Source organism: Salvelinus namaycush, chromosome 5 (assembly GCF_016432855.1).
Source record: "Salvelinus namaycush isolate Seneca chromosome 5, SaNama_1.0, whole genome shotgun sequence".
Taxonomy (NCBI): domain Eukaryota; kingdom Metazoa; phylum Chordata; class Actinopteri; order Salmoniformes; family Salmonidae; genus Salvelinus; species Salvelinus namaycush.
The window spans coordinates 47,544,380-47,569,699 of record NC_052311.1 but is presented as its reverse complement, the minus strand read 5'-3'; the positions used below and the strand labels follow the sequence as shown (position 1 = coordinate 47,569,699).

Sequence of the window (25,320 nt, the reverse complement as noted above, 5' to 3'; positions counted from 1 at the left end):
AGAGGATGGTACTAAGACAGCATTGAATGAAAAGCAAACAAGAAAACGCTCACCCATAGGCGGCGCTCCTAGTAGCCGGGGACTTTAATGCAGAGAAACTTAAATCCGTTTTACCAAATTTCGATCAGCATGTTAAATGTGCAACCAGAGGGAAAAAAACTCTGGACCACCTTTACTCCACACACAGAGACGCATAAAAAGCTCTCCCTCGCCCTCCATTTGGCAAATCTGACCATAATTCTATTCTCCTGATTCATGCTTACAAGCAAAAATGAAAGCAGGAAGCATCAGTGACTAGATCAATAAAAAAGTGGTCAGATGAAGCAGATGTTAAGGTACAGGACTGTTTTGCTATCACGGATGGGAATTTGTACCGGGATTCCTCCGATGGCATTGAGGAGTACACCACATCAGTCATTGGCTTCATCAATAAGTGCATCGATGACGTTGCCCCCACAGTGACCGTACGTACATACCCCAACCAGAAGCTATGGATTACAGGCAACATCCACACTGAGCTAAAGGCTAGAGCTGCCACTTTCAAGGAGCGGGACTCTAACCCGGAAGCTTATAAGAAAAACCCCTATGCCCTCCGACGAACCATCAAACAGGCAAAACGTCAATACAGGACTAAGATCGAATCGTACTACAGCGGCTCTGACGCTCGTCGGATGTGGCAGGGCTTGCAAACCATTACAGACTACAAAGGGAAGCACAGCCGAGAGCTGCCTAGTGACACGAGCCTACCAGACGAGCTAAACTACTTCTATGCTCGCTTCGAGGCAAGTAACACTGAAACATGCATGAGAGCACCAGCTGTTCCGGAAGACTGTGTGATCATGCTCTCCGCAGCCGATGTGTGCAAGACCTTTAAACAAGTCAACATTCACAAGGCCGCAGGGCCAGACGGATTACCAGGACGTGTACTGCGAGCATGCGCTGACCAACTGGCAAGTGTCTTCACTGACATTTTCAACCTCTCCCTGTCCGAGTCTGTAATACTAACATGTTTTAAGCAGACAACCATAGTGCCTGTGACCAAGAACACTAAGGTAACCTGCCTAAACGACTACTGACCCGTAGCACTCACGTCCATAGCCATGAAGTGCTTCGAAAGGCTGATCATGGCTCACATCAACACCATTATCCCAGAAACCCTAGACCTACTCCAATTTGCATACCGTCCCAACAGATCCACAGATGATGCAATCTCTATTGCACTCCACACTGCCCTTTCCCACCTGGACAAAAATAACACCTATGTGAGAATAGCTCATCAATAAGCTAAGGACCCTGGGACTAAACACCTCCCTCTGCAACTGGATTCTGGTCTTCCTGACGGGCTGCCCCCAGGTGGTAAGGGTAGGTAACAACACATTCGCCATGCTGATCCTCAACACAGGGGCCCCTCAGGGGTGTGTGCTCAGTCCACTCCTGTAATCCCTGTTCCCTCATGACTGCATGGCCAGGCACGACTCCAACACCATCGTTAAGTTTGCCGATGACATAACAGTGGTAGGCCTGATCACCGACAACAACGAGACAGCCTATACGGAGGAGGTCAGAGACCTGGCCGTGTGATGCCAGGACAACAACCTTTCCCTCAACATGATCAAGACAAAAGAGATTATTGTGGACTACAGAAAAAAGAGGACCGAGCATCCCCATTCTCATCGACGGGGCTGCAGTGGAGCAGGTTGAGAGCTTCAAGTTCCTTGGTGTCCACATCACCAACAAAATATCATGGTCCAAACACACTAAGACAGTCGTGAAGAGGGCACGACAAAGCCTATTCCCCCTCAGGAGACTGAAAGGTTTTGGCATGGGTCCTCAGATCCTCAGTCGGAAGTTTACATACACTTAGGTTGGAGTCATTAAAACTTGTTTTTCAACCACTCCACAAATTTCTTGTTAACAAACTATAGTTTTGGCAAGTCGGTTAGGACATCTACTTTGTGCATGACACGAGTCATTTTTCCAACAATTGTTTACAGACAGATTATTTCACTTATAATTCACTGTAGTAATTCCAGTGGGTCAGAAGTTTACATATACTAAGTTGACTGTGCCTTTAAACAGCTTGGAAAATTCCAGAAAATTATGTCATGGCTTTAGAAGCTTCTGATAGGCTAATTGACATAATTTGAGTCAATTGTAGGAGTACCTGTGGATGTATTTCAAGGCCTACATTCAAACTCAGTGAATATTTGCTTGACATCATGAGAAAGTCAAAAGAAATCAGCCAAGACCTCAGAAAAGAAATTGTAGACCTCCACAAGTCTGGTTCATCCTTGGGAGCAATTTCCAAACGCCTGAAGGTACCACGTTCGTCTATACAAACAATAGTATGCAAGTATAAACACCATGGGACCACGCAGCCGTCATACCGTTCAGGAAGGAGACGCGTTCTGTCTCCTAGAGATGAACGTACTTTGGTGTGAAAAGTGCATATCAACCCCAGACATCAGCAAAGGACCTTGTGAAGATGCTGGAGGAAGCAGGTACAAAAGTATCTATATCCACAGTAAAACGAGTCCTATATCGACATAACCCGAAAGGCCGCTCAGCAAGGAAGAAACCACTGCTCCAAAACCGCCATAAAAAAGCCAGACTATGGTTTGCAACTGCACATGGGGACAAAGATTGTACTTTTTTAGAGAAATGTCCTATGCCTGATGAAACAAAAATGGAACTATTTGGCCATAATGATCATTGTTATGTTTGGAGGAAAAGGGGGAGGCTTGCAAGCTGAAGAACACCATCCCAACCATGAAGCACGGGGGTGGCAGCATCATGTTGTGGGGGTGCTTTGCTGCAGGAGGGACTGGTGCACTTCACAAAATAGATGGCATCATGAAGAGGAAAATGATGTGGATATATTGAAGCAACATCTCAAGACATGAGCGGGGTCTTCCAAATGGACAATGACCCCAAGCAAACTTCCAAGGTTGTGGCAGAATGGCTTAAGGACAACAAAGTCAAGGTATTGGAGTGGCCATCATAAAGTCCTGACCTCAATCCCATAGAAAATTTGTGGGCAGAACTGAAAAGCGTGTGCAAGCAAGGAGGCCTACAAGCCTGACTCAGTTACACCAGCTCCGTCAGGAGGAATGGGCCAAAATTCACCCAACTTATTGTGGGAAGCTTGTGGAAGGCTACCTGAAACATTTTACCCAAGTTAAACAATTTAAAGGCAATGCTACCAAATACTAATTGAGTGTATGTAAACTTCTGACCCACTGGGAATGTGATGAAAGAAATAAAAGCTAAAATAAATCATTCTCTCTACTATTTTTCTGACATTTCACATTCTTAAAATAAAGTGGTGATCCTAACTGACCTAAGACAGGGAATTTTTACTTGGATTAAATGTCAGGAATTGTGAAAAACTGAGTTTAAATGTATTTTTGCTAAGGTGTATGTAAACTTCCGACTTTAACTGTATTACCTCAACTAACCGGTGCAACCGCACATTGACTCTGTACCGTTTTCCCCCCTGTATATAGTCTTGCTATTGTTATTTTACTGCTGCACTTTAATAACTTGTTACTTTTATTGATTATTCTTATCCGTTTTTTTTAAACTGCATTGTTGGTTAGGGGCTCATAAGTAAGCGTTTCACTGTAAGGTCTACACCTGTTGTATTCGGCGCATGTGATTAATAAAATTTGATTTGAATAACTGTCTTGATCAGGGGCAGAACAACAGATTTTTACCTTGTCAGCTGGGGGATTCGATCTAGCAACCTTTCGGTTACTGGCCCAATGCTCTAACCACTACGCTACCTGCCGCCCCAATACTAACCTAATTGACGGAGTGGAAAAAAGGAAACCTGCACAAAATAAAAATATTCCAAAACCTGCATCATGTTTGCAACAAGACACTAAAGTAATACTGCAAAAACTGTGGAAAAGCAATGAACTTTTTATCCTCAATACAAAGTGTTATGTTTGGAGCAAATCCAACACAACACATTACTGAGTACCACTCTTCATATTTTCAAGCATAATGGTGGCTGCATCATGTTATGAGTATGCTTGTCATCATTAAGGACTGGGGAGTTTTTCATAATAAAAAAGAAACGGAATGGAGCTAAGCACAGGCTAAATCTTAGAGGAAGATGTGGTTCAGTCTATTTTCCACCAGACACTGGGAGCGTCATTCACCTTTCAGCAGGACAATAACCTAAAACACAAGGCCAACTCTACACTGGAGTTGCTTACCAAGAAGACAGTGAATGTTCCTGAGTGGCCGAGTTAAATCTGCTTGAAGATCTATTGCAAGACCTGAAAATGGATCTCTAGCAATGATAAACAACCAATTTTACAGAGTTGAAGAATTTTGAAAAGAACAATGGGCAAATGTTGCACAATCTAGGTGTGGAAAGCTCTAGAGACCCAGAAAAACTCACAGCTGTAATCGCTGCCAAAGGTGCTTCTTTCTACAAAGTATTGACCCAGGGTTGTGAATACTTATGTAAATGAGATATTTCTGTATTTAATTTTCAATAAATTTGCAAAAAAATCTAAAAACATGTTTTCATTTTGTCATTATGGGGTATTGTGTGTAGATGGGTGACCAAAAAAAACAAATTTCATCCATTTTGAATTCAGCCTGTAACACAACACCATTAAGAAAAAGTCCAGGGGTATGACCGATATGACATTGTCACTGTACCTCCACTGTGATGTGTAAAGGATCCACAATCTGCCAAATCACGAGTGACAGGATGTCTATGGCTAGTAACACTCCAACTGTTGCATAGAGTTTCCATGGCTCCAGGTGCTGCAGGGATACAGGAGAACCAATCACAATCCAAGGACCAAGGGTAATGCAGTGAGTCCACAAACAAGGATGAAAGGGCTCAAGCATACAGTAGATAAACTGCCAACAGAGTACAGTATTGTATACGTGTATCAGCACAGAATACTTAAGTTATCAGAGCTCCCTTTAAAAAGAGATTGATGTCAATGGGCTTCCCTGGTTAAATAAAGCACACATAAATTCATTGGCATTTAGACAATAATGTTAAAATATTCTAAGTGTAAATTGAGGAGTTACTAGGCAGTGGATGCTATATGAACAGCAGTGGTTTTTGAACGAGTAACACATCAGGAAGAAATTTGGCCCAAAAATGATGATAAAAAATGATAAACAACATGCTTCTTCATTTTCCATCACTTCATTCTGGCTTGCTTCTAGCCCTGCAACCGTTCACCCCAAACATAACCAAACCGTATCACATAGACCTTGTCACCTCTTCTCTCCAAGTGCATGAAATGATTTGACTGCCTTCACTAGTCTTGCCATATTCTGACTTGGAAACTTTTTAAAGTACTTTCACAGAGCTCTTTGGCAAATTGCCCTTGCACGGCCATTAAAGAGAGGTGAAAGTCAACCTGATTCGTCTTGCATTGGCTCAACTAATAAAGCCCCCGAAGGTTGGATTTCCACATAGAACTTTAATACTCATACATATTCATAAATGCTCCATAAATGGCTTAATCTCTCATTCTTCTGATTAGGTCTTAGAAGAATTCCCACAACACATCGCACACTCGCAGTGTCTCCCTAGCTTCAGGACACACTATCTTAGAAAGGACACACACATGCATACGTAATCAAGCTGATAGTGTGAGCATCACTGGTAAGAGTGTGTGTGTGTGTGTGGAGGTATCTCTCTGTATGAGTGTGAGTGAGTGGGCGTGTGTCTGTGTGTGCGTGTGCATGCATTTGTGTGCCTGTACATGTGTCTGTGTGTCTGTGTGACTCCTGTCTCTGTTTCAAGCCTGTCGTACGCTGCTCTATTCTACTCTACTGTACTCTACTGTACTCTATTCTACTCTACTGTACTCTACTGTACTCTATTCTACTCTACTGTACTCTACTGTACTCTATTTTACTGTACTCGACTCTACTCTACTCTACTGTACTCTGCTCTACTCTACTCTACTGCAGTATATCCCACAGTAGAGGATATACAGAGATACTTTAACATGCAGAGCAGAGCACATCTCCCAGCGGCTTATGTATTTTTTATCTGCCAACACCACACATTCAGTACTGTAGACTCTGGAGCTTCCATGTTCCCTCCTCTGGCCCTCCTAAAAGGCTTACCTTCCTCTTCTCCTTCTTCTCTTCCTTCTTTGTGAAGAGATTGTGTACCCACCAAATCTTGGTGAACATGCTGCCATAGGCCAGACTGAAGCCCAGGCCGAGCAGCCACAGACGGAACTAAACAGAGAGGGAGAGAGAGAGAGATTTTGTTGATTCAATATTTTACTTTTTTGATGCTTTGGCAATGCAAATGCCATTTTTATTATGCCAATAAAGCAACAGCTGAATTGATAATGAGAGAGAGAGAGAGAAATAAGGAGAGAGAGAGAGAGAGAGAGAGAGAAATAAGGAGAGAGATAGAGAGAAATAAATAAGGAGAGAGAGAGAGAGAAATAAATAAGGAGAGAGACAAGGAATATGAGAAATAGAGAGAGGCAGAGAGAGAAATCATTTCTCCTGGCAAGCCATTACAGCACATCCATCTACTCTAGCACTAGAAGAACAACCCATTCCCACGGCTTTAGCTGTGTCACCTGACAGACCACAGGGAACTGGGACCTGTGGATGTGGTGTCCGTCGATCCCCAGGGGAAACACAGCAGCCAGGGCCATCATACAGCCCACTGCTGTCATGTTGTTCAGGTAGGGCTGGGAGTTCTGGATGTACCTGGCACAACACACACAAAGAGGGTATGAAGAAAGGCCAGAGAATATAGACAAAACCCACAAAGGGACTGTTTCATGTGCACTGTCCGTAACACTTTATTGGAACTACTTGTCACAACAGCATCAAAATAATGTCATAAACGTGGCATATTTTGTCACTGAATGCAAAGTGACAAGGCATTTTGCATGGATTGGAGACAGTAATGCCAAATGTCGACATAAACGTGACTATCACTTGTCCACAGCCATCTGAAGACCTACAAGCAGGACCCACCAGGAGGACAGTCATACTCAACCCAGCGTGATTGCCAATGATGATGATGAGTTTTGATGATGAATTGTTGATGATGAATTGCTAGCTGTTTTAAAAAATATATTTTTGAATTGAACCTTTAAACTAGGCAAGTCAGTTTGTCACGCCCTGACTTTAGTTATATTTGCTTACTTTATTATTTGGTTAGGTCAGGGTGTGACAAGGGTGGTTTGTTTAGTTTTTGTATTGTCTAGGGTTTTTTGTTATCTATGGGGATTTTGTATTGTCTAGGGGTATGTAGGTTTATGGTGGCCTGAATGGGTTCCCAATCAGAGACAGCTGTTTATCGTTGTCTCTGATTGGGGAGCCTATTTAGGTTGCCATTTTCCATGTTGGTTTTGTGGGTAGTTGTCCATGTTTAGTTGCCTGTGAGCACTACGTTGGCGTCACGTGTCAGTTGGTTGTTTATTGTTTTGTTGGCGACATCGTTAAATAAACAAGTATGTACGCTCAAAACGCTGCGCCTTGGTCCACTCCTTTAAACGGCCGTGACACAGTTAAGAACAAATTCTTATTTACAATGACGGCCTACAATGACAGTGTTGCTTAAATGTGCAAGATAAACACCCTCTGGAGGGGAAATAAAGTTATAATCTTACCGGACGTTACTGTTGTAGATGTTGAAGGTCAGACAGACGATGCCCAGCAGGATGCCCAGACCAGCGAAGACAGACACAGCAGCAAACAGCTTCTGAGAGAGGTACCTAAACTCCTCAATGACTATTGTCGAGTCAGCCGGGGGCCCGGCACCTGAACAGAGAGAGAGAGAGAGAGAGAAAGAAAGAAAAAAAAAAAAAAAGAAAGAAATAGAGAGAGAGGCAGGACAGAGGTTAGTCCATCCATGCCTTAAAGAGACAGACAGTCTACTGTACTGTACTTGATGTCACTCAGAACAGAACAGGGCAAAAGGACAATTATGTTTTGAATTAAGATCAAAATCTGAATTTGAACATCAGGGAGGGCACTACGCTCAGTAACCTCTACAGACACCAACCTAAAGGATCAAATGAAATTGGCACAATCAATTTACACAGTAACCGGTATACATTATTGTGTTGCTCTCAATGATTTAATTCAATGACCAACAAGGTACAGAAATTGAGAATAAATGAGGATAGATGTGGAAATCAGGACGTGTTCCCCCTAAATATCTCACAACATGTGCATAACTAAAAAGTAACCAAAAAATAGGCATTGGTTCTTTCAAGGTAGGGGATGGTTGAAAGTGCAGCTGACTGACTTTATCCATCTCCGATTTCTCTCTGTATCCTCCTGTCTGTTTAAATCCAGCTCTGCCTGCAGATCCTGACAGCTTCTCGGGGTGTGGGTGTCACTGTGTCCTTATGTAAGGGCGGTGACAGTGACATAGACTTGTGTCAGTGTGTGGTGACGTGTCCATGTCAGGAAGAGGGTGACACAGTGTCGAGCCCCAGGGGTGTCACAATACCAGGGCGCCCGCATTTGGTTTGACGGTTTCAGCGATATCACACCACTGACTTGCCTAAAGTGACATCTGAGACATCCTGTCTAAGAACAGAGTGACGGCTGTTTGAAGACGTGTGTGTTCTTGTGTGCCTTGAAGAAAGAGCGAGCACTGTCCTGTCAGCTGATGTGTTTGCACTGTTTAAACCTTCCTCCGTCCTTGATCAAGGAATCAGGACAGGGTGTTGCCATGGAGACCAAGCTCTATAACAGTTGCCACAGTGATTAGGAAGACAGCTGAGCTGAAGTGGTTGTTAGGGGTGACCGCGAAGAGCAAGAAAGTGACGGAGTAATTGAACAAGGGGTAAACAGAATGGATAACAGGAGAGTTAAGTTAAGAGAACAATCACCTCCACATCAGACCCAAATCGCCTCTGCCACTGTACATCAAGCTAAACTCACCTCTGTTACCTCTAGAACAAACTACACTCACTTCTGTCATCTCTAGAACAAACATAACTCACCTCCGTTACCTCTAGAACAAACTAAACTCACCTCTGTTACCTCAGGAACAAACTAAACACCTCCGTTACCTCAAGAACAAACTAAACTCACCTCTGTTACCTCAGGAACAAACTAAACTCACCTCCGTTACCTCTAGGACAAACTAAACTCACCTCCGTTACCTCTAGAACAAACTAAACTCACCTCCGTTACCTCAGGAACAAACTAAACTCACCTCCGTTACCTCTAGAACAAACTAAACTCACCTCCGTTACCTCTAGAAAAAACTAAACTCACCTCCGTTACCTCTAGAACAAACTAAACTCACCTCTGTTACCTCAAGAACAAACTAAACTCACCTCCGTTACCTCTAGAAAAAACTAAACTCACCTCCGTTACCTCAAGAACAAACTAAACTCACCTCTGTTACCTCTAGAAAAAACTAAACTCACCTCCGTTACCTCTAGAAAAAACTAAACTCACCTCCGTTACCTCAAGAACAAACTAAACTTACCTCCGTTACCTCTAGAACAAACTAAACTCACCTCCGTTACCTCTAGAAAAAACTAAACTCACCTCCGTTACCTCTAGAACAAACTAAACTCACCTCTGTTACCTCAAGAACAAACTAAACTCACCTCCGTTACCTCTAGAAAAAACTAAACTCACCTCCGTTACCTCTAGAACAAACTAAACTCACCTCTGTTACCTCAAGAACAAACTAAACTCACCTCTGTTACCTCTAGAACAAACTAAACTCACCTCCGTTACCTCTAGAACAAACTAAACTCAAATCCGTCATCTCTATAGCAAAAAACAAAACTCTGTCACCTCTATAGCAAACTAAACTCCCCTCTGTCACCTCTATAACAAACTAACCTCACCTCTCCCACTGGTTACAGACGTCAGTTCAATGTCTAGTTTTGATTTACATTTGATTGAGTTGTCAACTAATGTGAACTCAACATGAAATTAAAAAAGAATTTCCCCATTGGATTTAGGTTCAAAGTTGGGTGAAAAAATGTTGATGACTTTTTGATTCAACGTCATGTTTTTTGTTGTTGAAATGATGTGGAAAATGACATGGCAACCAGTTTTGTCCATTGGGCTGTGACTCACCAGTAATCTTGACTCATCTCTGTTACTGTACACACTTAGAAAAAAAGGTGTTATCTAAAGGGTTATTTGGCTGTCCACAGAGGCTTCTACATGGAACCCAAAATGGTTGAAACCAAAAAGGGTTTTACATGGAACATAAAAAGGTTCTCCAATAGGGACAGCTGAAGAACCCTTTAGAACCCTTTTTCTAAGAGTGTGCGGGTCAACTAATCTTAACACTGTCACCTCTATAGCAAACAAACCTCTTTCACTCTCCAGAAAACTAGACTCCACTCCATCACCTCTGGAACAAACCATCCTCACCTCTGTAAACCTACATCACACCAAACTCACTCCTGTCACACTACAGAACAGTAAGACCACCAAACTCAGCCCCACAGTAAGACCACCAAACTCAACCCCACAGTAAGACCACCAAACTCAGCCCTACAGTAAGACCACCAAACTCAGCCCTACAGTAAGACCACCAAACTCAGCCCTACAGTAAGACCACCAAACTCAGCCCTACAGTAAGACCACCAAACTCAGCCCTACAGTATGTCGGCCTTGTGAAGGACAGAGATAGATACAGGTCACCATACAGTCGTCTCTGATTGGACCCGCTCCCCTCGGAGGCTAAGCTAAGCCTTGGCAACAAATCGTTTCCTTAAAAGTCTACAACGGTGCCCTCTCTCTGGGCTCCCAGCATGCACGATTGATTAGCAGTGCAGTAATTCTGAGCCCAGGCACAAGTGTGTCACCTCTCAAGGGAGGGCTGGGCCGGTAAACAACTGAACTACAACATTTGTCTTGGTGTGGCTGAAGCAAATCGACAGTAACAGCATTTCTCTGCAGACTGTGTCACGCTCTGCAGACTGTGGTGGATGTTGAACTTTCCTAAAGTGAAGAAGTGTGGGTGGGGTCAGGCTTTCCTGACTGCCGTGGTCTGGCCACTGGGCTGTGGCTGTAAACTCATTCTGGGTGAAGGAGGATGAGGGTCCAAATGATTGCTTTTAAAGCCAGAAGTGGTGATTTGTCTGACATGGAAATTATGGATGGAGGCAGTGCAGGCTTAGAGAAAGAGTAGGCGTAACAGTAGGTCTAATGTGAGGGGAACGAGATAGATGGTTACATAGATGACTCACAGTAAGACAGTCACACACATACACACACACACACACACAGAGAGAGAGAGAAAGACATACACAGGAAGCCTGACAAAGACAAACGTAATCAACTCCGCCTCACCTATCCACACATCGTTGCCGAACCAGGAGAGATTCTTCTGAGAGCTGTCGTAGTATCCAATCTTCTTATAACTGCCTCCTACACAGCGAGAGGGAGAAGAGAGTTCAATTAACATCTTCTCAAATCCTCTTTCTTTCCTGCCTACATAATGTCCTTGGGTTATGAAGGGTTCAAACGAAAACAAGCAAAAGAAACACTTTGAAAATGAACGACAGATCAAAACATCATTATGAAAAGAAGGCTATAGAAGTGCATGGCAGAACATTTCAGATCCACAAATAGAGAAGAGGGAAAAAGTGGAACGAAGAGATAGAGACGATACAGAGAGAAGGACCGATACAGAGCTACCACAGGGAAAGAAAGAGAGAGGGAGAGAACGAGTATGTAGCATCCTTAACCATGAATACTGATGAGAAATATTCACAAATTCAAGTCAAGGCTTTCAATGTATTAACCAAATTACCCGACCTCGTCACTAGCACGGCAGCACGCGAAATGCTACCCAGTGCATGCAGGAAGAAGTAGGATTATAATTTGTGTTATCCATTAGGGGTCCAAAAAGAACGGAGGTACAAAATAATCCGCCACTTTAGCTTCGATCCAGGCCTCTTCCAATTAGACTGAAGACTTGACTCAACACATTTATAAATAAACACAATTTGCGTGTCCAAAAAATGCTTTGCTCTCAAATCAACACGAGTGAGAACGGGGGAAAGTCAGAAAAGCTTCAGCCTTGATCTGGATGAATGACTGGACTGACTGACATTCAATCACTCCACAACAAAATGTATTTTCTTAACTACTGTAGGATAACCAGAACAAGGAAAGGCTGAAATATGGTTGAAATGGTGATAGATGACTTTACCTTGCAGTTGCTCAATAAGGGTCATAGCCATCCTGGAACCCTGGGCATCAAACACCACATGACCCTGAAGGAGAAGAAAAGTGCTACATCAAGTCAGAAATCTACTGTCATTCAGACTTATTGAATGAGCCAATACATACATTACACGTGTTCTCTAATCCGGTCCTGGGACAAATAGGGTATGCAGGCTTTTGCTCCAACCCATTCCTAACACAGCATATTCAACTAACCAAGGGCTTGATGATAAGTTTAGTTGTTGAATCAGGTGTGTTAATCCTCCAACCAGGGTTGGACTACCTGGACTTGTATAATAAGAAACACTCATTTGCGTTTTCCATTGCAAAGGGTTTTCAAACATTTTGTGCCCTAATGAACATGGCCCTAGTATATTCTACTGGATGACCCTCCCTCCTGTACTCACAGACACGCCTTCAAATGAGCTGGTGTTGAGGGCGCGGTAGATCTCTGCTGTGATGTCATGGTTGTTGTAGTTGAAGTCCTCCAGCCTGCGGCCTTTGGCCTTCAGAGGGGCCACAGTCTTGTTGAGGGCCAGGGCCAGGGCCCAGACAGCGTCGTAGGCCAGAGGGGCCTCCTGGAAGCCCCCCGTCTCTTCCGGGTTCATACCCCCCAGCCGGTTCATCAACGCCCCCAGGAACTCCTGAGAGGTCTGATTGGACCAGACATTGGGAAGGGGAGGAGTTGATATATGAGGGTCACCATTCGTGTGGCTTTCAAACTGAACTATTGTCCATCAAACTCATTAGTATGACATTTCTATAATTAGAATCACTATGTTAGTTGCATTAGGGTCAACTTAGATTTAGGCAATACTGGAGCCTCAAGCACTGTGTAATGGATACGTATTACTAGCCTTTGAACTCAAACGGTACTGTACTTAGCTCAGGGCTAAGACAGCTTTTACGCCATCTTTTTGGGGCTAGCCAATCACAGAGTTCCATTGTCACCTAAGTTGAATATTTATTAGGGATAGCCCTGGGCCAGGGACATTTATTTCATATAAATGTCTAAATATGTGTCTCTGCCCTGGGCTCAGAAACATGTGGTGTGGAAAAGCCTAAAGGGCCCCTAGAGTGTACTATTGCAGAAGCACATCAAGCCACCGCTCTGTAGGTAGAGGAAGGTATATTAATGCTAATCAGCAGCTAAGCTGGCAGCGTGTGAAATTGAAGGGACGACGTGACCAGATGGAGAGCAGATGTTGCTCACCACGTTGGAATGCTGATCATAATCAATAACATTACATGAACTCGGGGGAGCTGATCCTGGATCAGTGCTAGACCCGGCCCAGATGTTCTCACCAGGTTGGAGGCTCCGCGGACGGTCTCGGGGTTGAGCATGACGATCTCCGTGGTAACGTGGCCCTCCACCGCCTCTGTCATGTTCTCGATGGTGCAGTTGATGGACGGGTCTTTGATCTTGAACCAGTTATCAGCGTACCAACCAATCAGAAACCACACATATTTCTTCCCATACAGTTTCTCCTTAAATACCTGGAGGATGGAGGGAGAGAGTTGGAGGGAGAGAGGGGAGAGAAAGCAAAAGAGAGAGAAAATAGGAAAAAAGAGAAGGGCAGAGAGAGAGAAACATTTGGAAAATAGACAGAAAAGAAGAAGATGAAACACTTAATTGTCTGTTAAATGATTCTTAATTCCACAGAAATATTCTTTGCTTCTCAAGGCTACATCATCACCACAGTACAAATAAGAATTAATTAAATAAAAATGGTAATTTGTTCAGATAGAGGTTCAAGATACAATAGAGGTCAATAACTATAAATAGCCCGATGATTTAATGCTCAACATAACTTGAGGTCAAACAATGAAAAACACTCACCTCGCAAAACACTTTCCTGGCTTCCGTCTCATAGAAGAGCCCCACAATTATTCTGGCATCCTGGCGCTATTCAATGACAGGAAGCGCAATGATTTAAGCCATCGTAATGAAAATACATTCGCATAGTTCAATAATAATGATACAAGCCTTTACACTTTGACTATTCCAATTCTATAGTACAACCTCGGCTACCTCGGCACTTCACAGCCTGGCAGTTGGCAGTGCTAATTAGCCTCCTGCATTAATTTCCTGTATTAAATCACCTCACTTCGCTAACAGGCGCAGCTGTGAGCAGGGGAGAGCAACAGCAGCCCCCCCCCCCCCATTGAATATTTCATCAAAGCACCTTGAGGTTCTTGACAGCGACAGCCGGGTCGGTGAGGAAGCTCTGTCTCACACTGATCTCAATCCCAGCCTCCTTCACCCTCTGCTCCAGATCATCCAGAGTCTATATGAGAGAAGAAGAGAGGGGGTAGATAGAAAGAGAGAAGGAAGAGAGAACAGAGAAGGAAAGACAAAAGAGAGAAGGGATAGGGAAGATAGAAAGAGAGAAGGGAGTGGTAGAGATTGAAAGACCGAGTGAAGGGGTGAGAAAATGAGAAAGGAAAGGCACAAGAAATTGAAATGGACCGAGAAAGAAGAGAGTAAAAGAGGAAAGAGATAATAAAGGACAGAGGGCGAGAAAGAGAAAGATCATTTGAGAGAGAGAGGTGGGAAAAGAGAGAAAACGAGAGGCAGAAAGAAGGGGAGAAGATAAAGAGGAAAAGACGTAGGGAAAGAGAGGGGAAAGAGGAGAGATAGAGTCAAGGAATCAAGGAAGAGGGAGATCATTAACCTCCATTAGAGGAAAGGACCCAAGTGCCACATCATCCACCCGGTTGCTCACCACCAATATTACAACAAATTACTTCAGAAATCCACGATCAATTGTGGGATTGAATACTTAAAAGACTGTCATACCGCATATAAGTCCCACGTACGCACACACCCACTCCCCCACACTCATTTGCTCATTAAGATGTGGGAGAGTCACTGAAGAGGAGGCTGTGGAAGAAAGATAGAGAGAGAGACAGACGTAGAGTGCGAGACAGAGAGTGAGAGACAGACAGAGACAGAGAGAGAGATACAGAGACAGAGCAATAGAAAGAGAGCGAGAGAGAGACATAGAGAGAAGAGATAGACGGAGAGAGTGTACTGACCGAAGTGAAGACCTCTGTGGTCTGCTGAATGGTAGCGATCTTGGTCCACTTCCACTTCTGGAAGAGGCGTACCCTGGTGGGGTTGTGGAGGGTGGCCGAAGGGTGGGTGCGGAAGAAGGTGGGGAAGCGGTTCCTGTTGGACAAGGCTGGAGAGCTGGAGCCATAGGACAACTGAGAAAGAGAGAGAGGGAGATAGGGAGGGAGATAAACATTTAAAACGCTACACAGCCAGGCAATATACAGTACTAATGTATTCCGATTTCAATTGAATTAAGAGGTGAAGGGGTCTCATGTTCTATATCTATCATGACTTTGGTTTCGGTGTTCAGAGCATCGGCACCCTGACATCAGGGAATGAGAGAAGAAGAAGGTAGAGACCTGATGATTAATGTCAAATGTCAAACGTCATGTACAATATTGAGTCCCAGCGTAAACAAATGTCCTGGTGTATGTAGAGGTAGTGGAGCCCCCAATACATGGACAGCAGACAATACAGCTAGTGACATGTAAAGTAGAATAGAGTTTGCCTGCTCACAATTGAGTGCAGTCAGGGGGACGATGGTATCAGCCTGTGGAAAACAGCTCCAGCATTAGGGGTGACACGCACACGGGAGAATGAAATAGAAGGAAATGGAGCAAAGCGGCGGGGCACAGAGAGGCTCATAAAACACCACTTTGCAGGAAGCAGAAGAGAAGTACTCCCATGTGCTTTTTTTCATGACCTGAAACAAACACTAGCCTCAAAATGAGTTGGTTCAGGGTCGTGTTCATTATGCACCAAATGGACTAAAACAGGAAGGGATTCACTGGATTTGTCCAACAAGAAAGACACATTTTTGTTTTCCATTGCTAAATGTTTTAAAATGTTTCACAGTGCCGGTATGAACTTTTTTCTTGTATTGGGTCAATGAGATTGGCTTTAAATGTAGACTGAGTTGCTACGCTAGGCTTTGGGAGATCCGAATACAGCCTACAATTGGAGCACCCAGAAGTCCCTTGATTCTGATCTGTTTGGTCCTTGGCTCTTTTCCCTCCCTGATAGGCTTGTTTGACATGCAGAGAGATACTCCTCCTAAGGGCTGAACAGAGACAGAAATAATATGTGTGGAGATTGGTGGTGGTGTACACTCACTCACTAAAGAGCCTGATCCCTTTATATATATATATATATATATATATATATGTGTGTGTGTGTGTGTGTGTGTGTGTGTGTGTGTGTGTGTGTGTGTGTGTGTGTGTGTGTGTGTGTGTGTGTGTGTGTGTGTGAGAGAGAGAGAGAGAAAGGAGGGGAGATCGGGGGGGGGGGGGGGGGGGGGGGGGGGGTCGACAGCTAGAGTCGGAACAAGGAGGCCGAGAGGAAGAGAACATAGGAAATCAAGCAGACAGGCCCAAGGCACTAGTTGCTGACAAGTGGAGGGAGTAAAGAGGAGATTGGAAAAACAAAAAGAGTTTTTAATGAAGGAGAGAGAAGGATAGATAGGGAGATTTAATTTGTTCTCAATTAATTACTTGGCTAAAAAGTTTAAGGTTGATTATGAGATTACAAGAGAGACAGACAGAGAGAGAGAGAGAGAGAGAGAGAGACAGAGAGACAGAGAGACAGAGAGAGAGAGAGAGAGAGAGAGAGAGAGAGACAGAGAGACAGAGAGACAGAGAGACAGAGAGACAGAGAGACAGAGACAGAGAGAGAGAGAGAGAGAGAGAGAGAGAGAGAGAGAGAGAGCATGGGACACACACACACACACACAGTAGCTACCCACCACTATGAGGTTCCACATGCGAGCAGCCTCTGCTACCAGTGTGGATACGGAGCTGCAGCCGGGCATCAGAACTGTCTTGATGGGCTCTGTGTAGAGCAGATCATAGAGCAACTTGGTGGATTCCCCCGGGTCACACTAAGAGAGAGAAAGAGGAAGAGGGAGAGGGGGGAAATGGAGGGAGGAGGGGATATGGGGGAGATGGAGGGAAATAAAAGGGGAGACAGATGTGAGGGGGAGATGAAGGGAGAGAGAGAGGGAGGAAAAAGAGGAGGAAGATTAGGAGAGAAATAGGGGGAAGGAGAGGAAGAGAAGAGGGGTGAGATATGTGGGAGAGAAAGTGAGGGGGTGGGTAGAGAACAGGGGTAGAGAGAGGAGGGAGGGGGGAAGAAAGAAGAATATCAGAAACAGAAAGAGAAGAACAGAACAGCGATCGATATTCAGCCTTATTGAGCGTCAGTATAAAAGTGGGAAAAGATGGCCACCGAGAGAGTTAAATCGACCACGCTGTCCAAAAAGAGACAGGAAGAAAATATGACTGCACAAAGAGGGATGGAGATATCACAAACAGAACACATTCAAAGCCTCAAATGAATGTAAAATAAGCTTGAGGTGGTCCAATCATGAACAAATTATCCATCACAGGCCTGTCAACAAGGTTTTGAATAAGCCATCCCCATTCCAGTCCTCAATAGGGCCCGATCTAAATCAGCCTGACACGTTTAATGGGGATTTGCTGTGGAGGGGGAGAGAGAGGAAACAGAACTCCCATGCATTGCAGTTGAGTGTCACAAGCAATCTGGCTGTGGAAAACTGTGACTTAACAACGGACATTATGGGCCCTGATTTGGGTGTTGGTTTGTCTCCGTTTGTTTTCCGAGATGGAAATAGAGCACTCAAGAAGCAAATGTATTGGACGCAAAAATCGCCTGTTGATTTCAATGATGGTTGTTTGACTGTGAAAACGTTGTTGTCTAATGCTACTATTGTAGGATATAATCTAGATGTCATGATACCACCAAGTCCAATTGATCACAATGGAAGAGAAAGTTACGTTTTGCTATCCTGTCACATCTGATAACATGTCAGGCGGTCATAACCTTTTCTCTGCCCTAGAGAACTACTGGAGATGCCTGCCTTTACAAAAACAAAAATAGATACACGTACATTAAATGTAGATGTTAGCACCACCTTTTCACATGTGAGGCGAATAACATGTTTTCACCTCACATCTGAATTGCAGTTTGACATGTGAAATTTTGCGGTTTACATGTGAAAACTTTCACGTGAGAATGGGATATGCCGTTTGACATAGGAAAAACATTCCTACGTGAAAATCACATTTGCTGTTTCACATATAAGAAAAAATTCCCATGTGGAATTGCATTTTCACATGTGAAAAACAATCACACCTGTAAAAATCTAATTTGCATTTTCATATTTGAAAATACTTGAATGTGTGATTGTTTTTCATGACCTTGCAATTCCACATCTAAAGAGACAATCTAATTTGCAGTTTCACATGTAAGAATACTCCACATTTACTCCAATGTTTGTAAACAAAGTAAAGGTAAACAAACACTGTGTAGCCTAAAAACAGAGTTAAAACTATAATTTTGATGGATGGTCAGTACTTGCATCCATAGCGTAGCCTATGGATATAAGAGTGGTTGCATTTCTCCAGCTCCAACCCAAAGTTGTTTACCGAAACTGTGGCAAGGAGAACACTTTGTTAATGTTTCAATTAAGGATTGCCACTTTAAACACTTTTAATTGAGTAACAGCGTTGTTACATGGTGCAGGGGTAGGCAACCCTGTTCCTGGACTGCTGCAGGATTTTGTTCTAACTAGGCACCACATCAGACCAACTGAGCTAATTGATCAGTTCAGTGATTGCCTAAATTCAACACACCTGGTCTTCCAGGTTGGTTAAATCAAAAACATGAAGCGCCTACGGCCCTCCAGGACCGGGGTTGTCTAACCCTGCTCTAGTGAATGTTCTGTAGTCCAGAACAACATTCTTAGTATTCCAAACTAAAAGAATGACATTGAATGCAAAACATAAACCCAAAACTATTGATAGCAAAACAAAATCATTTTTACATGTGAAAGCCAATGAAATGTAAATGAATGCAAAAAAAATAGTTTTCAGTTTTAAAAAATTATGACAATGCAATTAAATAAAATGACTCCCTCTTCCCTGACATTTTCCCTGTCTTTGGTTATGTTACTCTGGTCTTTGCTTTCCCTGCTTTTTTTCCAGTTGCAAGTTCTGACAAATTCATTACAGCAACAAAGCACCCTACTGCTGGTTTGCCTCTGAAGTTAAGCAGGGTCAGTCCCTGGATGGGAGACCAGATGTAGCTGGAAGTGGGAATAAAAAAGAAATTATAATGGAAAAACACATGTAAAAAATGTACATGTGAAACTTCACACGTGTCCGAAAACCACGTTTTCTTTTGTTGTAAGGGTGGGATGTATAACCCTCCTCTTTTCCACACACACACATGCACTGTCCGTGGTGCTGAAACGATGCAACCCAATATTAGCGTCAGAGTTAGCTAATAGATACTACTCCAGCATCCAATCTATCCGCCCATGAGACTTTGATGAGAAACCAATCCCACAGAAAGAATAGGAGAAGAAGCCACATATGCTGATCTGCTTTATTCTCTTGAATTGCATTTCAGATTGAATAAATATAAAAGAAGTGTGAATATATAAGAGGACCAGTGGGCTCTTATGTCTTATCTCAAGTCACTGTGATCTCCCCCCTGTAATTAAATCTGGAGTACCACATGAGTCATGGCGTTAAATGGTGCATACATGAATTTGATACATGTGTGTGTGTGCATGCATGCGTGTGAGATAGTGCACGAGTATGCATGTGGACCGTGTGGAAATATTGATAATTTTGGTCCCTGATTGAGTCCTATCATGTTCCAGCCGCCAATTAAAGGGGAAGTGAGAGATTTTTAAAATGTTACTTAAGCCTTATTTTACCAGGTAAGTTGACTGAGAACACGCTCTCATTTACAGCAACGACCTGGGGAATAGTTACAGGGGAGAGGAGGGGGAATGAATGAGCCAATAGGAAGCTTGGGATGATTAGGTGGCCATGATGGTATGAGGGCCAGATTGGGAATTTAGCCAGGACACCGGGGTTAACACCCCTACTCTTACAATAAGTGCCATGGGATCTTTAGTGACAACAGATTCAGGACACCAGTTTGAAGTCCCCTCCGAAAGACGGCACCCCTACACAGAGAGCACCTCATCACGCCATTTCTCTACCTCTGTCTCCCTCCACCACAGTTAATAATTGATCAAAGTTATCAGTCTCCGCTTTGATATAACCATGGCAACGGTCTAGAGAGGGTGAGTGGTGTGTCTGTGTATAGATCTCAATGTGCTGTAAACAGTCTAATGTTCTCTCCCTATACTGCCACACAAACAAACAAGCAGCAGTCTTCCCATGTAGATCGATTTTTATTGGATCTTTATTTAACTAGGCAAGTCAGTTACAGTGACAAGAAAAAGTATATGGACCCTTTGGAATAACCTGGATTTCTGCGTAAATTGGTCATCAAATTTGATCTGATCTTCATCTAAGTCACAACAATAGATAAACATAGTGTGCTTAAACTAATAACACACAAATTATTGTATTTTTCTTGTCGATATTGAATACCTAAATTAAACATTCACTGTGTAGGTTGGAAAAAGTATGTGAACCCCTAGGCTAATGACTTCTCCAAAAGCTAATTGGAGTCAGGAGTCATCTAACCTGGAGTCCAATCAATGAGACGGGATTGGAGATGTTGGTTATAGCTGCCTTGCCCTATAAAAAACACTCACAAAATTTGAGTTTGCTATTCACAAGAAGCATTACCTGATGTGGACCATGCCTCGATCAAAAGAGATCTCAGAAGACCTAAGATTAAGAATTGTTGACTTGCATAAAGCTGGAAAGGGTTACAAAAGTATCTCTAAAAGCATTGATGTTCATCAGTCCACTGTAAGACAAATGGTCTATAAATGGAGAAAGTTCAGCACTGTTGCTACTCTCCCTAGGAGTGGCCGTCCTGCAAGAGCACAGCACAGAATGCTCAATGAGGTTAAGAAGAATCCTAGAGTGTCAGCTAAAGACTTACAGAAATATCTGGAACATGCTCACATCTCTGTTGACGAGTCTACGATATGTAAAACACTAAACAAGAATGGTGTTCATGGGAGGACACCACGGAAGAAGCCACTGCTGTCCAAAAAAAACATTGCTGCACGTCTGAAGTTTGCAAAAGTGCACCTGGATGTTCCACAACACTACTGGCAAAATATTCTGTGGACAGATGAAACTACAGTTGAGTTGCTTGTAAGGAACACACAACACTATGTGTGGAGAAGAAAAGGTACAGCACACCAACATCAAAACCTCATCCCAACTGTAAAGTATGGTGGGGGGAGCATCATGGTTTGGGGCTGCTTTGCTGCGTCAGGGCCTGGACAGCATGCTATCATCGACGGAAAAATGAATTCACATGTTTATCAAGACATTTTGCAGGAGAATGTTAGGCTATCTGTCCTCCAATTGAAGCTCAACAGAAGTTGGTTGATGCAACAGGACAACGACCCAAAACACAGAAGTAAATCAACAACAGAATTGCTTCAACAGAAGAAAAAAAATATGCCTTCTGGAGTGGCCCAGTCAGAGTCCTGACCTCAACCCAATTGAGATGCTGTGGCATGACCTCAAGAGAGCAGTTCACACCAGACATCCCAAGAATATTGCTGAACTGAAACAGTTTTGTAAAGAGGAATGGTCCAAAATCCCTCCTGACTGTTGTCTGATCCGCAACTACAGAAAATGTTTGGTTGAGGTTATTGCTGCCAAAGGAGGGTCAACCAGTTATTAAATCCAAGGGTTCACATACTTTTTCCACCCTGCACTGTGAATGTTTACACGTTGTGTTCAATAAAGACAGGAAAACATATAATTGTTTGTGTGTTATTAGTTTAAGCAGACCGTGTTTGTCTATTGTTGTGACCTAGATGAAGATCATATCAAAATGTATGACCAATTTATGCAGAAATCCAGGTATTTCCAAAGGGTTGACATACTTTTTCTTGCCACTGTATGAACAAATCCTTATTTTACAATGACGGCCTATCGGGGAACAGTGGGTTAACTGCCTTGTTCAGGAGCAGAATGACAGATTTTTACCTTGTCAGCTCGGGGATTCGATCCAGCAACCTTTCAGTTACTGGCCCAACGCTCTAACCACTAGGCTACCTGCCGCACTGATAGCTAAAGATATGCTGCATTACAAATAAACGGTGTAAGTGTTGAAGTTCATCTACACTAACGTCTTCTTGATATTTCATTATTCAGCGTCTAATTATGCCATGTTATATTTGATGAGTCATCTTTTTCCAAGGCAAACGGATCACACTTTGAAGCTTCACTTGAACTATTGTGACCTTTACAGTAGATGAACACATTCTATTATTGAACATCATTATACATTCAAGCCAAGACCACTGTATGAGCACGTCTTCATATTTGATATCCCAACCCTAGATATTATAAAGAAATTAAGAAGACAAGCAATTGGATGATGGTGATTCTTATTTCTAAATCTCATGCTCAAACAGAGTGTGAGTTATGATTGCCTGGGTGATATTTGGTAGCTGACCAAAAAAGTTGTTGATTGGATAATAACTGAAAGTAAATAGTAGCCGTATTCAATTCCATCTCCTATAATTTCACTCTTAATGCCATAAGCTGTTCATTAATATTACAGCCAGGTGTGAAGCGTTCACAATCCACTGATCGTTAAAGTGATCATCAAACCCAACTGTAATTAGCAATAACTGTACAATAGCACGTACCTGCAGGCTACATTCAAGAAAACGTCACTGTCTGACATGTTCATTGATTTGGTTCTAGTCATGTATTGGTCTGTCACAAAGGTGTAAATCTATTGGTTTGTCAAAACAAAAAGAGAACCATAAATCAACCAATGGGTGATATTAATTCCATAAATTCCGCAATTCTAGATTTTAGAATATATTGTATTCTATGGCCAGTACCATTGATTCACAAAGCTGTTTCAAGTTAAATGATATGTATAGTCAGTATATTTGATATGTCCACAGCCTAACGTCATGTTTTGTATATGATTTTCAAACCCTGAATCTCGACATGAACACATCAACCATATCTATTCATCCATATTATTATCTAATTGAAAGGAGAAAAATATGAAGCCTGTTTGTTTCAATGGTAACTGTGTTGCCATGCCAACTTTCCTCTCCCCTATTCTTTACAATGGGATTCCATTGCAGAGCCTTTTACACCAATCAGAACAAAGCGAGCACTGCTCCCTAACCAGTCACAGCACAGTTAACTGTTTCATGCCTGTGTGCTGTATGCCCGGGTGTAGTGGAGGCATCTGTCCTGTAGTATGATTGATATGGAAACCCAGTGGGAAGGATGGCTGTGTGTTAAAGCTAATGAGGTGATGTGTCTTAAAAATAAAAAAGACCAATGTCTATAAGTCAAGACCAATGTCTTTTTGTCAAGACCAATGTCTATATGTCTATATGTCAAGACCAATGTCTATATGTCAAGACCAATGTCTATATGTCAAGACCAATGTCTATATGTCTATATGTCAAGACCATTGTCTATATGTCAAGACCTATGTCTATATGTATATATGTCAAGACCAATGTCTACATGTCAAGACCAATGTCTATATGTCAAAGCACAGGAGACATTTCTTCAGTGGACAGAATGCCACTGCAGAGGTCTCCTCGGGATAAGATGTCACATATAGCTGACCATCACTGACCGTCACTGACCCATTTGACCACTAGCTGACCACTAAGCTCCAGTGACTAACCAGGAAATGATAGAGCCAAATATTTGTGTTATTAAATGAACAAAACACCTGCTGCTTGTCTCTCATCAATCATTCATCATATAGGCATTTTCAAATGTCAGCACTATTCACTCACTACACATCTATATGTTTCCCACTGTTTCTGCCCCAGTTATTGCCTTCCACTTCGTCATTTAGCAGCCAGCTGATGCTTTGTGGTTGTCCACTGACGCTGTCCTTAGTGCTGAATTGCAGCAAGCCAATATCAGTTTCTGTCTTGGCATTAGTTTAGTTTATCGTCCATCACCATGAAATCGGGGAGGCGACTGTGGATCGGTCTCTGTCCATTCGTACATTAGCCACATGCGATATCTCAGACAGCACTAGACCGATTTTGACTACATTTGGGTCAATGATGCGTCTTGCCATAGAGATCCGGCATTTACAAAATGACACTAATTGGCCTAAAGCCGGGGCTATGGTAATTAACTGAAATGTGTTAGTTGCGAGATTTATCTCAATTGGCCCAAGGGGGACGCTGCATCTTTTGTGGGGGATGACATGTTTACTGTTGCCTTGTTTTTTTAATTAAATGGGCAACTGTGCAACAATTCTAAAATGGGTAATATAATTTGGCTTTTGGTACATAACTCCCTTGACAATATTAAATAAGTATGCTGCTGAGTTGTTACATTATTGCACCCACCTGCTACAAGGGCAATACATTCAAAGAAGTATGCCTGCTGGAAATCAATATCATGTTGGCAAGTTTTAACAATGTATAGAGACATATGTAAAGAAGAAAGGCTGTAACTGAAATGAAGTGTTCATGTATTTAATATATCATGGACACAAACGGGTCTAATTAAATTTCAACTGGTCTAGAGACTTGTGAAAAACCAAGATAAAGTTGTATTCTCTTCTGATTATGTGACTTTCACTTTTTAACTACAACAATTGATCTATTTGATCCAACAATTACTCACCATACTGTCATAGTATATCAGCTCCAGTTCGTAATCCGGCAGAATATCCGTCCGGTTGTTTACCAGATCCAAAGCCATCTGCGCAGAGGGGAGACATGCTTGGCCGCCCGGCCAACCGCCGCTCATGGGGAAGAGAGCTCCGATGTAGAGTTTCTTCTTGCCTAGGGACGGGCACGGCCAAGAGAGTAGAAGTAAGGTGAGCGATGCTCGAAGTGCAATATGGCCGGACGCAACACTCGATAATTGCCGCAGGCTTTTTCCAATTACTGCCATGGTCAGGTAAATTGAATTGGAGCAATATCCGAATGTTGCAGTGGAGTTGGGTTCGTATTAGAATAATCGGAGATTGTGTTGTAATTAAAAGTTTAGAGAGCCTTGAGGTGAATTTGCAATGAATCGCAATAGCATTTCATTGCAAGAACTTTGCGCTCTCCAAAAAGTGGATTCACGTGTTCGCCTCGTAACAGA

The 25,320-nt window shown here is 42.8% G+C and overlaps 1 protein-coding gene across 1 annotated transcript in view; it reads right to left on the bottom strand.

The window, feature by feature from the left end:
- The window catches only part of LOC120047581 (gamma-aminobutyric acid type B receptor subunit 1-like), a 31,041-nt gene extending 6,036 nt beyond the window's left edge, over window positions 1-25,005 (bottom strand). Inside the window, exons 1-13 of the mRNA XM_038993117.1 lie at window positions 24,853-25,005; window positions 16,986-17,120; window positions 15,226-15,396; window positions 14,373-14,474; window positions 14,027-14,092; window positions 13,492-13,683; window positions 12,594-12,839; window positions 12,173-12,236; window positions 11,308-11,385; window positions 7,635-7,785; window positions 6,591-6,723; window positions 6,118-6,234; window positions 4,678-4,785 (exon numbers count right to left, since the gene is read on the bottom strand). Of these exons, the coding sequence (XP_038849045.1) occupies window positions 4,678-4,785; window positions 6,118-6,234; window positions 6,591-6,723; window positions 7,635-7,785; window positions 11,308-11,385; window positions 12,173-12,236; window positions 12,594-12,839; window positions 13,492-13,683; window positions 14,027-14,092; window positions 14,373-14,474; window positions 15,226-15,396; window positions 16,986-17,120; window positions 24,853-24,978 (1,689 nt within the window). The 5' untranslated portion in view covers window positions 24,979-25,005. The remainder of the gene's footprint in view (window positions 1-4,677; window positions 4,786-6,117; window positions 6,235-6,590; window positions 6,724-7,634; window positions 7,786-11,307; window positions 11,386-12,172; window positions 12,237-12,593; window positions 12,840-13,491; window positions 13,684-14,026; window positions 14,093-14,372; window positions 14,475-15,225; window positions 15,397-16,985; window positions 17,121-24,852) is intronic.
- Between the last annotated feature and the right edge of the window lie 315 nt (window positions 25,006-25,320).